This window comes from Pseudorasbora parva, chromosome 8 (assembly GCF_024679245.1).
Source record: "Pseudorasbora parva isolate DD20220531a chromosome 8, ASM2467924v1, whole genome shotgun sequence".
NCBI lineage: Eukaryota > Metazoa > Chordata > Actinopteri > Cypriniformes > Gobionidae > Pseudorasbora > Pseudorasbora parva.
The window spans coordinates 43040278-43054937 of NC_090179.1; the positions used below are offsets into that span (position 1 = coordinate 43040278).

Below are 14660 nucleotides of genomic sequence, written 5' to 3' on the forward strand. Positions count from 1 at the left end.
ACAGGTGTGGTGGTGTGGGTCAGTTTAAGGGTAGAGTTAGGGACAGGTGTGGTGGTGTGGGTCAGTTTAAGGGTAAAGTTAGGGACAGGTGTGGTGGTGTGGGTCAGTTTAAGGGTAAAGTTAGGGACAGGTGTGGTGGTGTGGGTCAGTTTAAGGGTAAAGTTAGGGTCAGGTGTGGTTTGTGGGTAAGTTAAAGGGTAGGGTTAGGTGTAAGGGAAGTGCCAACTGTTTAATTACAAATGTAACTACAGAAATTAATTACAGACGTAATTACATGCAGGTATTTTTTTAAATGTAAGTACAATGTAAAAATGTATGCACACTAAGTGCATTGTATCAAATTATTAATTCCAATGTTAGTACATAGTAGTTAAGGCCACCTAAAATAAAGTGGGTCCCCCACCATTTTGAACTACGCTTTCCTGCCTGTGACAGAATTTCTGTGTTTTAGGGCTTTAGCGGATGACGGACAGATGATCAACAGTACCGTAATCATCACGTCATCAAAGGGGCTTGGGTTATATTTGTTCGAATCCTAAACGGAGAGCTTGTTTGTATCTGCATCACCTTCACTATTTCTCTCAGAAATGATGATCATGTTGGGTAAGTACTCTGTGTATCATTCAATTATTTAATTTTTTTACAACACCGGCTAAGATCGTTTATTCCAGCGTGCGTGCAGACAGGGTTGCCAAGTTTTTACAACAAAACCCGCCAACTACTAGCCCTAAAACAATAGCTTCTCGGGGGGTTCTCCGGGGGAAAAATGGCGTTTGGGGGGTAAAATGTGTTTTATTTTGGCAAGGTTGCTGCTAAAATTCGTACTCATGGGTCTATATATTGCATAATAGACGCACAGGCATTTTGCCATCCAAATAAAGGTAAATTTAAGCGTAGAAAGTGAATCATATTGGCATTTTTATTATTATATTATATGATTCCAGGTTTTAAAAAAATCACTTTGTTACGTCAAATTGTTATTCGCAATTATTTATGACAATTAATTGTCAGCACAAAATTCTTGATCTTGACAGGCCTACTAAAATGAATCATTTGTGGATGAATTATCCTTTTGAGTGAGTCTAAGATTAGTGGTCTAAATCCGCATTAATTTGGACCGCTCTCTCACTCAATCATCATTTTCTCAGTCAGTCAAACAAACACACAGTATCGAGAGAACAAACAAATTGGATATCCACCTACAAACAACTGAAAGAAAAGGCTTCTTTTTGAGAGTTACTTTGAGAATTTTAGTGTCCTCCGGCGCTTGAGGACGTGTGCTAGATGGATGTCATTGGACCATTTCGCTGCTTTTCAGGTTTAAAACCATTTCAAACGTACCTGAGACAGATTTGCTCTCATTAATCGATTGGTCCGAAGAGTCTTATAGAAGTGCATAATAGTTGCACTTCAAGAAAATGCACTTTTTTGTGTTGTTTTTGCAACTAAAACCCCTCCCCTCTGTGCATACAGTCAGATAAACCCTGCAGGTCCCCATGCAGCACATCTAGAGTACTCATTGTTTAGAAAGAGTAGATGATGCCATTAGGACAGCTGAGACGGTGGGGCTGTTACGCTCACTCGCTGACAGACGCAAACACACACTCCATCCCGTGGCAGTTTTATAAGCACTTAGGCAAACGCCTGAAAATTCTGTGAAAAACTGCAGTTAATGGGCCACTACTTTAGAGAGCTCTACATGAAGCATATGTGCTTGTTTCCAGAGCTGTTGTTTTCCAGACTCTGAAGATCTCTCTCGGTTCTCACCCTGAGCACATGTGACTTCACTCTCTGATTAGTGTTGAGCCGCATGATACAGGGGAGAAAAAACACATCTCCACAAAAAATATGACTTCAAAAACTGTGCTTTTAAATATGACTGCACAATTTATTATTAGTGGTATCAGTATTATTTATAAATAAGCATTGATATTAAACAAAAAAAGTACATTTTACTGGTATTTAATAAATATTACTAGTATTTAAAGGGGTGGTCAATTTGACTTTTGTAACTTTAGTTAGTGTGTAATGTTGCTGCTTGAGCATAAACAATATCTGCAAAGTTCCAGCGCTGAAAGTTCAATGCAAACGGAGATATTGTCTATTAAAGTTACGGCAGTTTATTGCCTACAAAAGCGGCCGGTTCGGACTACAACGAGCTTCTTCCTGGGTTGGTGACATCATAAACCCTTGCTAGTTTCCGCAGATGTGACTTCTGCCCGTAATGGGAAGGGGCGTGGCGTTTCCAGGACAACCTGTGCTTGGCACTTCAGCCAATAAAAATACAGGAAACTACATTTGGCCATCTGACCAATCTAAGACCATTGTGTTTTTCAGAGGGATGGGCTTCATAGAAGCAGGAAGCAGACGAGCCGTTCAAAGGTCAGTGGAGGAGACAGTGGCGTTTTAAAAAAAAAAGAAGCATTAAGACATGTTATACTGCGTCCCATAAACACAACCAAGCCTAGAAATAAACACGCAACCACCCCTTTAAGGGGAAAAAGCTCCAGGTTTGCTGTGTTTGTTTGTGTGGCTGCAAAATTTGGACAATTGTTTATTTATTTATATCAATATGACTATAAAAATATATTACAGTGCAACTATACTAATATTTATGACTGTCTTAATTACTTAATTTTTTAAGCATTAAGCTTTTATTCTGGCAGAAAAACACAGTGAGCCTTTTAACATTTTTTTGTGTGTGTTGACAACAGCCGGTTTAAAAAACAACAACTAAAAAGTACAAAAAACAACAACATTATTGCTCATTTTAAAAAGTAAATTTTCTTGAGTATGTCTAACAATAATGTAACCTATTATTGTTACATGTCTAGTCTGTTTTGCTTTCCCTTAAAGGGTTAATTCAGCCAAAAATGAAATTTATGTCATTAATGACCTGTAAGACCTCCGTTCATCTTCACACACAGTTTAAGATATTTTATATTTAGTCCGAAAGCGTATGCAAGTGTATGCACACTATACTGTCCATGTCCAGAAAGGGAATAAAAACATCATCACAGTAGTCCATATGAGACATCAGTGGGTTAATTAGAGTCTCTTGAAGCATCGGAAATACATTTGGGTCCAAAAATAACAAAAACTACGACTTTATTCGGCATTGTCTGAATAAAGATTCCGATAAAAGATTCAAACGGTTATGAATCAGCGTATTGATTCATGATTGGAATCGCGTGTCAGACTGCTGAAATCGATCCGAATTACAGTTATAAACTAACATGGCGCCGCCCATCGCGCATCATAGATCAGCTAACACACGTTCACTTACACACATTTGAAATTCAGAATATCAGATAGTTTATGACATAGTTAACAAGTTTGTGAATATTTTTAATAAAAAAGTAAATAAAACCGATACAGCACTATATTCTGTCTACTCTGTTTGTCAATTGGCTTTATTGTTGTTTGTTTATTGTAAAGTGTCCTTGAGCTCTGGAAAAGCGCTATATAAATAAAACTTATTATTATTATTATTATTATTATTGCGGCTACTGTGTGTCATGTGAGAAGCACGACGCGTCGCCATGGAAACAATAAGGCAATGTGTTCTAAAATATTTAGCCAGAGAATATGGTCATATTTCAAAATAAAGCTGAACCTTGAAGATGGTGTGTAGCAGACCAAGAATACCGACTACTGCTGTTATTACTGTAACTTATTTAATGTTAAATTAGGCCTATTGTAGTCGGCTTAGGTTTTACCGTGAATTTAAGTAAATTTGTTGTGTTTTTGTATTTATCTATATTTATATATTTATGTATACTTTAAAGTTTTAATAGATAGTTAATTTTAAAGAATTTATTTAAAAAAAATTTTTTTTAATAAAAAGCCAAAATTGCTAAATTGCTGACCTCCGAGCACCCATTCGTCTCTGCTCCTCAACATAATGGAGCAGCTGTATTTGCAAATGCAAACACACGAGAAGAGTCTGCACTGAGATAAATGTGATAAACGCTTCCATGAGCACATGGAAACATAGGTCACACTTTTGACATCGGCACGAGCTCTGGCACATACTGTGACGGTGGCTGCCTAAACACCCGTTTGTCTCCGTTTGCGTACAAAGGTGCAAACGAAGATTTTCAAAAACTCCTCTCTGGCCGGAGTTTTTTAGAAAGTCTTGTTTTCAGAGGCAAATTCTCTGTTTGCGTGTAAACGAAGGCTGCAAACGAAGGGAAATGTCTAAGTACAAAAATAACCATGTACAGTACAGGCCAAAAGTTTGGACACATTACTATTTGTAATGTTTTTGAAAGAAGTTTCTTCTGCTCATCGAGCCTGCATTTATTTGATCAAAAATACAGAAACAAAATTATATTGTGATATATTATTACAATTTAAAGTAATTGGTTTTCAATGTATTATACTTTAAATGATCATTTATTTCTGTGATCAAAGCTGAATGTTCAGGATGGTTCCTCCAGTCTTCAGTGATCATGATCCTTCAGAAATCATTCTTATTCTCATTTTCAAAGTTGGAAACAGTTCTGCTGCTTAATATTTTTTCATAACCTGTGATACTTTTCTATAATACTTTGATAAATAAAAAGTAAAAAAAAAGAAAAGAAAAAAAGAAGCAAATGTTTTAAAAATATAAATCTTTTCTAACAACAATACACACTACTGGTCAGTATTTTGGGGTCAGTCATTTTTCTTCTTTCTTTTTCAGCAAGGATGTGTTAAATTTATAAAAATTGATAGTAAAGGAGATTTATATTATATGAAAATATGTTTTTATTTTGAATAAATGCAGTTCTTTTGAACTTTTTATTCATCAAATATATACGTCAGCAGAACTGTTTCCAACACTCATATTAAATCCTCATCTGAGAATGATTTCTGAAGGATCATGATCACTGAAGACTGGAGGAACGATGATACATTCAGCTTTGATCACAGAAATAAATGATCATTTAAATAAATTGAAATCCAAATATTTTAAATTGTAATAATATATCACAATATAATTTTTTTTCTGTATTTTTGAAATAAATGCAGGCTTGATGAGCAGAAGAAACTTCTTTCAAAAACATTACAAATAGTAATGTGTCCAAACGTTGGCCAGTACTGTACATGTTAACGGGGGCCTAAGCCATATTGCGGTTTTGGTTTTATTTCTATTAATCGTGCAGCTGTAGTGCCAGTGTAATTCTGCTGTCAGATGCGTTGATGTTTCGCCGGATGGCACGCGCGCGCCCTCACCTGGGAGTGAAGTCGCAGCCCTGCTGCATGAACGCGCCCAGAGAGAACCAGAGACTGTTGAAGATGCCGAACTCATTGGGGGGCTGGTCACTGGGCGGACCGTCGGAGCCTTCCTCGGGCTCCTCGGTGTGCCACTCGTACGGGCTGAAGCGGCTGACCAGGAAGAGCACCACGCTCACGCCGATGTAGGCGAACACGATGCACATCCAGATCTCGTAGGCCAGCGGGTCCAGGAAGGAGAAGACGCCGGGTTTGGACTTCTGCGGCTTCTTGATCATGATGGAGATGCCCAGACTCATGAAGGGCTTGGAGAAATCGATCACCTCCTCCCGGACCAGAGTGATTGTTAAAGGGGCCACAGCGATTTCCGCTTTCTGTGGGAGAAGGAAAACGTTCAGATGTTCAGAATGACGTTTCCATTTAGATTATTTATTGAACACTGTCAGAAAAAAAGGAACATTGCTGTCACTGGGGCGGTACCCTAAGGTACAAAACCGAAAAGGTACTAATATGCGCTTTTAAAGTACTGATATAAACCTTTAAGGTACTTATACGCACTCTTAAAGTACTGATATGAACCTTTGAGGTACTACAGGGAGTGCAGAATTATTAGGCAAGTTGTATTTTTGAGGATTAATTTTATTATTGAACAACAACCATGTTCTCAATGAACACAAAAAACTCATTAATATCAAAGCTGAATATTTTTGGAAGTTTTAGTTTTTAGTTTGAGCTATTTTAGGGGGATATCTGTGTGTGCAGGTGACTATTACTGTGCATAATTATTAGGCAACTTAACAAAAAACAAATTTATACCCATTTCAATTATTTATTTTTACCAGTGAAACCAATAACATCTCAACATTCACAAATATACATTTCTGACATTCAAAAACCAAACAAAAACAAATCAGTGACCAATATAGCCGCCTTTCTTTGCAAGGACACTCAAAAGCATGCCATCCATGGATTCTGTCAGTGTTTTGATCTGTTCACCATCAACATTGCGTGCAGCAGCAACCACAGCCTCCCAGACACTGTTCAGAGAGGTGTACTGTTTTCCCTCCTTGTAAATCGCACATTTGATGATGGACCACAGGTTCTCAATGGGGTTCAGATCAGGTGAACAAGGAGGCCATATCATTAGATTTTCTTCTTTTATACCCTTTCTTGCCAGCCACGCTGTGGAGTACTTGGACGCGTGTGATGGAGCATTGTCCTGCATGAAAATCATGGTTTTCTTGAAGGATGCAGACTTCTTCCTGTACCACTGCTTGAAGAAGGTGTCTTCCAGAAACTGGCAGTAGGACTGGGAGTTGAGCTTGACTCCATCCTCAACCCGAAAAGGCCCCACAAGCTCATCTTTGATGATACCAGCCCAAACCAGTACGCCACCTCCACCTTGCTGGCGTCTGAGTCGGACGAAATATGGCCAAACTGGTGGCAAGTGGCATCTTGGCAGCTGCACACTTGACTTTTCTCAGTTCACGGGCAGTTATTTTGTGGTTTTTCCACACGCTTCTTGCGACCCTGTTGACTATTTTGAATGAAACGCTTGATTGTTCGATGATCACGCTTCAGAAGCTTGGCTATTTTAAGACTGCTGCATCCCTCTGCAATATATCTCACTATTTTTGACTTTTCTGTGCCTGTCAAGCCCTTCTTTTGACCCATTTTGCCAAAGGAAAGGAAGTTGCCTAATAATTATGCACACCTGATATAGGGTGTTGATGTCATTAGACCACACCCCTTCTCATTACAGAGATGCACATCACCTAATATGCTTAATTGGTAGTAGGCTTTCCAGCCTATACAGCTTGGAGTAAGACAACATGCATAACGAGGATGATGTGGTCAAAATACTCATTTGCCTAATAATTCTGCACTCCCTGTGATACGCACTCTTAAAGTACTGATATGAACCTTTGAGGTACTAATATGCGCTCTTAAAGTACTGATATGAACCTTTGAGGTACTAATACGCTCTAAAAGTACTGATATGAACCTTTGAGGTACTAATATGCGCTCTTAAAGTACTGATATGAACCTTTGAGGTACTAATACGCACTAAAAGTACTGATGTGAACCTTTAAGGTACTAATATGCGCTCTTAAAGTACTGATATGAACCTTTGAGGTACTAATATGCGCTCTTAAAGTACTGATATGAACCTTTGAGGTACTAACACGCACTCTTAAAGTACTGATATGAACCTTTAAGGTACTAATACGCACTCTTAAAGTACTGATATGAACCTTTGAGGTACTAATATGCGCTCTTAAAGTACTGATATGAACCTTTGAGGTACTAATATGCACTCTTAAAGTACTGATATGAACCTTTGAGGTACTAATATGCACTCTTAAAGTACTGATATGAACCTTTGAGGTACTAATATGCGCTCTTAAAGTACTGATATGAACCTTTGAGGTACTAATATGCGCTCTTAAAGTACTGATATGAACCTTTGAGGTACTAATATGCGCTCTTAAAGTACTGATATGAACCTTTAAAGTACTAATATGTGCTCTTAAAGTACTGATATGAACCTTTGAGGTACTAATATGCGCTCTTAAAGTACTGATATGAACCTTTGAGGTACTAATACGCGCTCTTAAAGTACTGATATGAACCTTTGAGGTACTAATATGCACTCTTAAAGTACTGATATGAACCTTTGAGGTACTAATATGCGCTCTTAAAGTACTGATATGAACCTTTGAGGTACTAATATGCGCTCTTAAAGTACTGATATGAACCTTTAAAGTACTAATATGTGCTCTTAAAGTACTGATATGAACCTTTGAGGTACTAATATGCACTCTTAAAGTACTGATATGAACCTTTGAGGTACTAATATGCGCTCTTAAAGTACTGATATGAACCTTTGAGGTACTAATACGCACTCTTAAAGTACTGATATGAACCTTTGAGGTACTAATATGCGCTCTTAAAGTACTGATATGAACCTTTGAGGTACTAATATGCGCTCTTAAAGTACTGATATGAACCTTTGAGGTACTAATATGCGCTCTTAAAGTACTGATATGAACCTTTGAGGTACTAATATGCGCTCTTAAAGTACTGATATGAACCTTTAAAGTACTAATATGTGCTCTTAAAGTACTGATATGAACCTTTGAGGTACTAATATGCGCTCTTAAAGTACTGATATGAACCTTTGAGGTACTAATACGCACTCTTAAAGTACTGATATGAACCTTTGAGGTACTAATATGCGCTCTTAAAGTACTGATATGAACCTTTGAGGTACTAATATGCGCTCTTAAAGTACTGATATGAACCTTTAAAGTACTAATATGCGCTCTTAAAGTACTGATATGAACCTTTAAAGTACTAATATGCGCTCTTAAAGTACTGATATGAACCTTTAAAGTACTAATATGCGCTCTTAAAGTACTGATATGAACCTTTGAGGTACTAATACGCACTCTTAAAGTACTGATATGAACCTTTGAGGTACTAATATGCGCTCTTAAAGTACTGATATGAACCTTTGAGGTACTAATATGCGCTCTTAAAGTACTGATATGAACCTTTAAAGTACTAATATGTGCTCTTAAAGTACTGATATGAACCTTTGAGGTACTAATACGCACTCTTAAAGTACTGATATGAACCTTTGAGGTACTAATATGCGCTCTTAAAGTACTGATATGAACCTTTGAGGTACTAATATGCACTCTTAAAGTACTGATATGAACCTTTGAGGTACTAATATGCGCTCTTAAAGTACTGATATGAACCTTTGAGGTACTAATACGCACTCTTAAAGTACTGATATGAACCTTTGAGGTACTAATACGCACTCTTAAAGTACTGATATGAACCTTTGAGGTACTAATATGCGCTCTTAAAGTACTGATATGAACCTTTGAGGTACTAATACGCACTCTTAAAGTACTGATATGAACCTTTGAGGTACTAATACGCACTCTTAAAGTACTGATATGAACCTTTGAGGTACTAATACGCTCTAAAAGTACTGATATGAACCTTTGAGGTACTAATATGCGCTCTTAAAGTACTGATATGAACCTTTGAGGTACTAATATGCACTCTTAAAGTACTGATATGAACCTTTGAGGTACTAATATGCGCTCTTAAAGTACTGATATGAACCTTTGAGGTACTAATACGCACTCTTAAAGTACTGATATGAACCTTTGAGGTACTAATACGCGCTCTTAATGTATTGATGCGTACCTTTTAAAGTACTGATATGAACCATTTAAAGGTGAGTAAGGTACAAAGATGTACCTTTTCACTTTTGTACCTTAGGGTACCGCTCCAGTGACAGCACTGTACCTTTTTTTCTGAGAGTGAAGCGAAGCTGCTCTGTTTATTCAGTGAGGTGAGTACTCAGTGTTTGTTGTATATTTAAAGGGATAGTTCAGGCAAAAATGTAATTCTGTCATTGTTTACTTGTCCATCCAAACCAAAATATTGGGGCCCAAACAAAATTGGACCCCATTGACTTTACAAGTGAGTTTAAATTGAGAAAACATTCACTTTTGGGTGAACTGTTCTTTTAAACACACCTATTTTATATAATTATACACCCACTACCAGTCAAAAGTTTGGAAACATTTTTTATTTTATTTTTAGTCTCTTCTGATCATCAAGCCTGCATTTATTTGATCAAAAATACAGAAAAAAAACAGAAATGTTGTAAAAAATTAATACAAATTTAAAAAAGTGTTTTCTATTTTAATATACTTTAAAGTGTAATTTATTTTTGTGCTCAAATCTATCTATGCCTTTTTTGTTGTTGTTGTTTTTTTGTATGTCATGTTGTTGGGCCTAGAGCCTGTAATAAAGTTTATATATATATAACTGCATAATATTTTTTTGGGAACCTGTGATACTTTTTTCAGGATTATTTAATGAATACATGGGGTCAGTCATTTGGTTTCTTTCTTTTTCTTTTTTTAAATTAAATTAATGCTTTTTTCAGCAAGGATGATAAAATGATAAAATGTGTTAAAATGATAAAAAGTGATAGTACAGATTTATATTGAATGAATGCTGTTCTTTTAAACTTTTTATTCATCAACGAATCCTGAAAAAAGTATCACAGATTTGATGCCCAAGAAACATTTTGATAATTGCTAATAAGCATAAATGTTTCTTGATCATCAGATCCTCATATGAGAATGATTAGTGAAGGATCATGTGACACTGAAGACTGGAGTAATGATGATAAGGAATAAATCACACTTTACTATATACTAATACTATTTCACAATATTACAGTTTTTGCAATATTTCTGATCAAAGAAACGCAGGCTTGATGAGCAGAGGAGACTCAAAAAATAGTAATGTTTCCAAACTTTTGACCGGTACTATACTATCTTTTTTTATTGATATTACTACCTTTCTAGTGTACCTCTTCAGTATTTTCTATTTTAATATATTTTGTAATCTCATTTATTCCTGGTTATTCCATCATCTTGGCTGTTTTTGCTGCTTACTGTCACTTTTGATCAATTTAAAATTTCTTTCAAATAAAATCTCAATGACTCTTATAAGGCTCAAGAGAGACCTTTTTTAGCAGGGCACAATGCTTTAAAACTGTATAATATGATTTTATTTTATTTTTAAATGTTTTGATATGGTAGCGAAATGAAGACCCTTTTTCCCACTGACCCCGAGACACCACACCTGATCTAAAGACACACATTTCCCTTTGACCCGTTACTTTTTAAGTTAATCCGAACCTCAAGAATCCTGTCGCGGTGAAGATCTGGTTATATCAGCACTAACGCAGACAGAGATGGGGTTGTTAAACATAAAGTGCTTTAAGTGAGGTAATTTCACACGAAAAACCTGTTCAACAGTATCTCATCAGCGTGTGAAAACACGGTCTTTACAGCCCATTACTTTCCAGCACCTTTTTTAAGGGGTCTAGATGATAAAATACCTCCTGTAAAAAAATGTAGCAATGCACTTCCCTTTTTATATCACATTTACAGCAGTGAAGCATTTAAGTTTATAAAAGGCCAGGATTCAAGCAGCTGTGAATAGAGATGGGTTATCAATGAATGAATGCTCTTGGGCATCCGAGGGACTTGTGTACCGTAATATTTACAGTGGCTCAGTGGTTTAATACCAGTGAAAGGTCACAGAGGAAGTAGGGAATGTTTTGGCCCTCCTGGAGCCTGTAGGAATACAAGAAGTGGTTTCGCTGCTAGATTTAATTAGAGGCCTCTAGCAAAAGAGGGAACGATCCGGTGTGAGAGAGAGAGAGAGAGAGAGAGAGAGAGAGAGAGAGAGAGGATTCAGAATCTGTGGAGCTCGTCTGCGCCTCAAGACACGGCCGCTTCGATAGAGACCCTGAGTAGGTTTTTATTCAAAAATGATGTGCTGTATTTTTTTCTAACAATCCCATAAGGAGCCCAAAGCTCATAATTAACATTTTCTGCAATTTCACAAAGCTGGAACTGAGGAGCAGATTTGGCTCATGCTATTTCGTGTGAGTAATTTCTGAATTCGCATGCCCTGTAAAGCATGACTGTTGAGTGTGACATCCTCACTGCTGCTCCCACTGAATGAGAAAGAGAAAGTGTGTGTGTGGGCATGTTTTTGTGACATATGAGGACACAGATGTGTATAATGCCATGGGTATGACACAGGTATTACAGGAGAGGGTGAAATATGAGGACATTACCCATGTCCCCACTTTACAAAAGGCTTATAAATCACAGGAGGAGTTTTTTTGAAAAAGTAAAAATGCAGAATGTTTCCTGTGATGGGTCGGTTTAGGGGCAGTGTGTGTGTGTGTGTGTGTGTGTGTGTGTGTGTGTGTGTGTGTGTGTGTGTGTGTGTGTGTGTGTGTGATGGGTAGGTTTAGGGGCAGGGGCAGTGTAAGGGGATAGAAAATATACATTGTACAGTATAAAAACCATCACGCCTATGGAATGTCCCCATATGTCACAAAAACAAACGTGTGCGTGTGTGTTTTCAGCAGCCTTGGTTCTGAAAATGTATTTCCTGAGGAGTTTTAAGCCTTGGCTTGAACCTAGCTAACTATATTTTAGATTAATCACTGCATGCTGGCAAAGCAAAAAGAAACAAAAAGATGGATTAGTTTGTGTGTTACAGATTTTCATAATTTTTCCCCCGTTGAAAACCGAACAAAAAACAGTCATATACTTACGGTTACTTTTATCTAACATTTGAATGTTGACAACACAATTTCTTTTAAACAATATATTATTTATTTATTATATATGAATATATGGTACATTAAAAAAAATATATACTAATCAGGCATAACATTATGACCGGTGAAGTGAATAGCACTGATGATCTCTTCATCACGGCTCCTGTTAGTGGGTGGGATATATTAGGCAGCAAGTGAACATTTTGTCCTCAAAGTTGATGTGTTAGAAGGAGGAAAAATGGGCAAGCGTAAGGATTTGAGCGAGTTTGACAAGGACCAGATTGTGACGGCTAGACGACTGGGTCAGAGCATCTCCAAAACTGCAGCTCTTGTGGGCTGTTCCCGGTCTGCAGTGGTCAGTATCTATCAAAAGTGCTCCAAGGAAGGAACAGCGGAGAACCGGCCACAGGGTCATGGGCGGCCAAGGCTCAGTGATGCACGTGGGGAGCGAAGGCTGGGCCGTGTGGTCCGATTGAACAGACTGTTATACTGTTTTGATAGGTTCAGCATTTTTTTATGCACTATCCCAAAATGCACATAAAAATATGTGGATGGAAACAAAGCTATTGCGAAAGCCAGCTCATAAGAGGTATTTGTGAATCCTTCTACACTGTTTGTTTTTGTGTGCAGCCAGAAAAGAAAACACAATTATTTCATTGCAGACTACAAGGACAATGTACTTTCTTGCAGTTCACTTAATGTCTTTAATAAGGAAATTAATGAACTATTCCTCTCAATATTTGACGATGATGTAATCAAAACAGTCTGGGTTTTTTGGGTCGTTTCTTATGTAACTTTTTGAATAAATCTGTCTGGCTGTGGAGTTTGCATTTACCCTGATATTGTTACGCCCCTGAGTTTTCCCTTTACCAGTCGGGGCGGAGTATGGGAACTTCTGATTCGCTCCCCCATGTTAATTGATAATTAGGTGATTAGAGTATACAAGTGCTCAGGGTTGTATTTTGAGGAGGTACTCTCTGTGGGATAGTTTGCCTCTTGACTGGGATGTAACATCTTACTGACTTCTTTCTCATTTGTTTCTTATATCAAGTAGCTTAAAGATTTTTTTCTAGTTATTTTGTTTATTTCTTTGTTTTATTTTATTATCCCTAGATTTATGTTTATTATTATTCATGGTTATTGTAGTATTTCTTTAACGAAATAAAATAACTTGTATTCATTAATTGTTTTCTGATCCCTCTTTTATGTTGCAGCTTGAGATGAGCTGGCCGTAACATAACATCGGGGGCTCGTCCGGGATCACTACATGTATAAGTGAGTTTATGTTTTCAGTGTTCACCCGTGTAAATTGATTGGACTTCAGGTGTTCAGTGTCCTCAGCTGGGTTTACAATCCTTCCATCGGGGCACTGTGTTATTTTAGTTTGTTATTTTGCCTTTCTTTATTTTTGAAGGTTATTCTGGGCGGAAGTTTTAAATCTCTAATGGGGTACGCTTCAGGCTTTTGGTTTAAAGGATTATTCACCCAAAAATGAAAATCCTGTCATTAAATCCTCACCCTCATGTCGTTCCAAACCTGTAAAACCTTCATTCATCTTCAGAACTCAAATGAGGTTTCTGAACCACACATAGACAGCAACGCCATTGCAACTTTCAAGGCCCAGAAAGATGGTAAAGACATCATAAAAAATAGTCCATGTGAACTTTGGAATATATAATTGAAATATAAATAGTCCATGTGAACTTAATATTTAATCTCTTCTCTTCAGTGTCATTCTCCTACGCTTGAGGTTGAAGAGATTGTTGAATAAAGTTGACATGCAGCGATCGACCGGCCAACGAACGATTTTCAACGGAAGCAAACGATTTTCTGCAAGATCGGACGGTCAGTCCCATGATTTACCGATTCCAAGCCAGTTCGTTTTGTTGCGTTTTCTTTTTTTTGTTGTTGCAGGCATTAATGCCAGCTTCGCATTGTGGCTTTCCCCTGAACATTGTGAGTTTACTCGCGTGACATTCACTTCACAGCAGATGCAGATTTGTTTCTCCCTGGCGGCTCGTCTCGTTGAAAATTGGTTGACATGGATTGTTTTAAAATACTGCGAATAAGCTCATTTTGGCGGCTTTAGCTAGATTGTAGTTTTGTCCCAGATTAGCTAGATTTGTCCCAGTCACCCTGAAATCACCTTATGTGTTGCTCAAATTGATTGTCCGACCTCCTCACTTACTTTCTTCCAAGCAAGATCCTTTTTATTCCTGTTTCTATAAAGTACAAAGATGTATTGTACAGCTCC

At 37.4% G+C, this 14660-nt stretch overlaps 1 protein-coding gene across 6 annotated transcripts in view; it reads right to left on the reverse strand.

Annotated features, from left to right (window-relative positions):
• The window catches only part of gria4a (glutamate receptor, ionotropic, AMPA 4a), a 189378-nt gene that overhangs the window by 79148 nt on the left and 95570 nt on the right, over positions 1–14660 (reverse strand). For all 6 annotated transcript variants that reach the window (XR_010906810.1, XM_067451357.1, XM_067451356.1 and 3 more), the window contains one exon: positions 5221–5594. Coding sequence is in view for 5 of the 6 variants with exons in the window: in XM_067451357.1 (XP_067307458.1) it covers positions 5221–5594 (374 nt within the window). In the remaining variant the exon portion in view is untranslated. The remainder of the gene's footprint in view (positions 1–5220; positions 5595–14660) is intronic.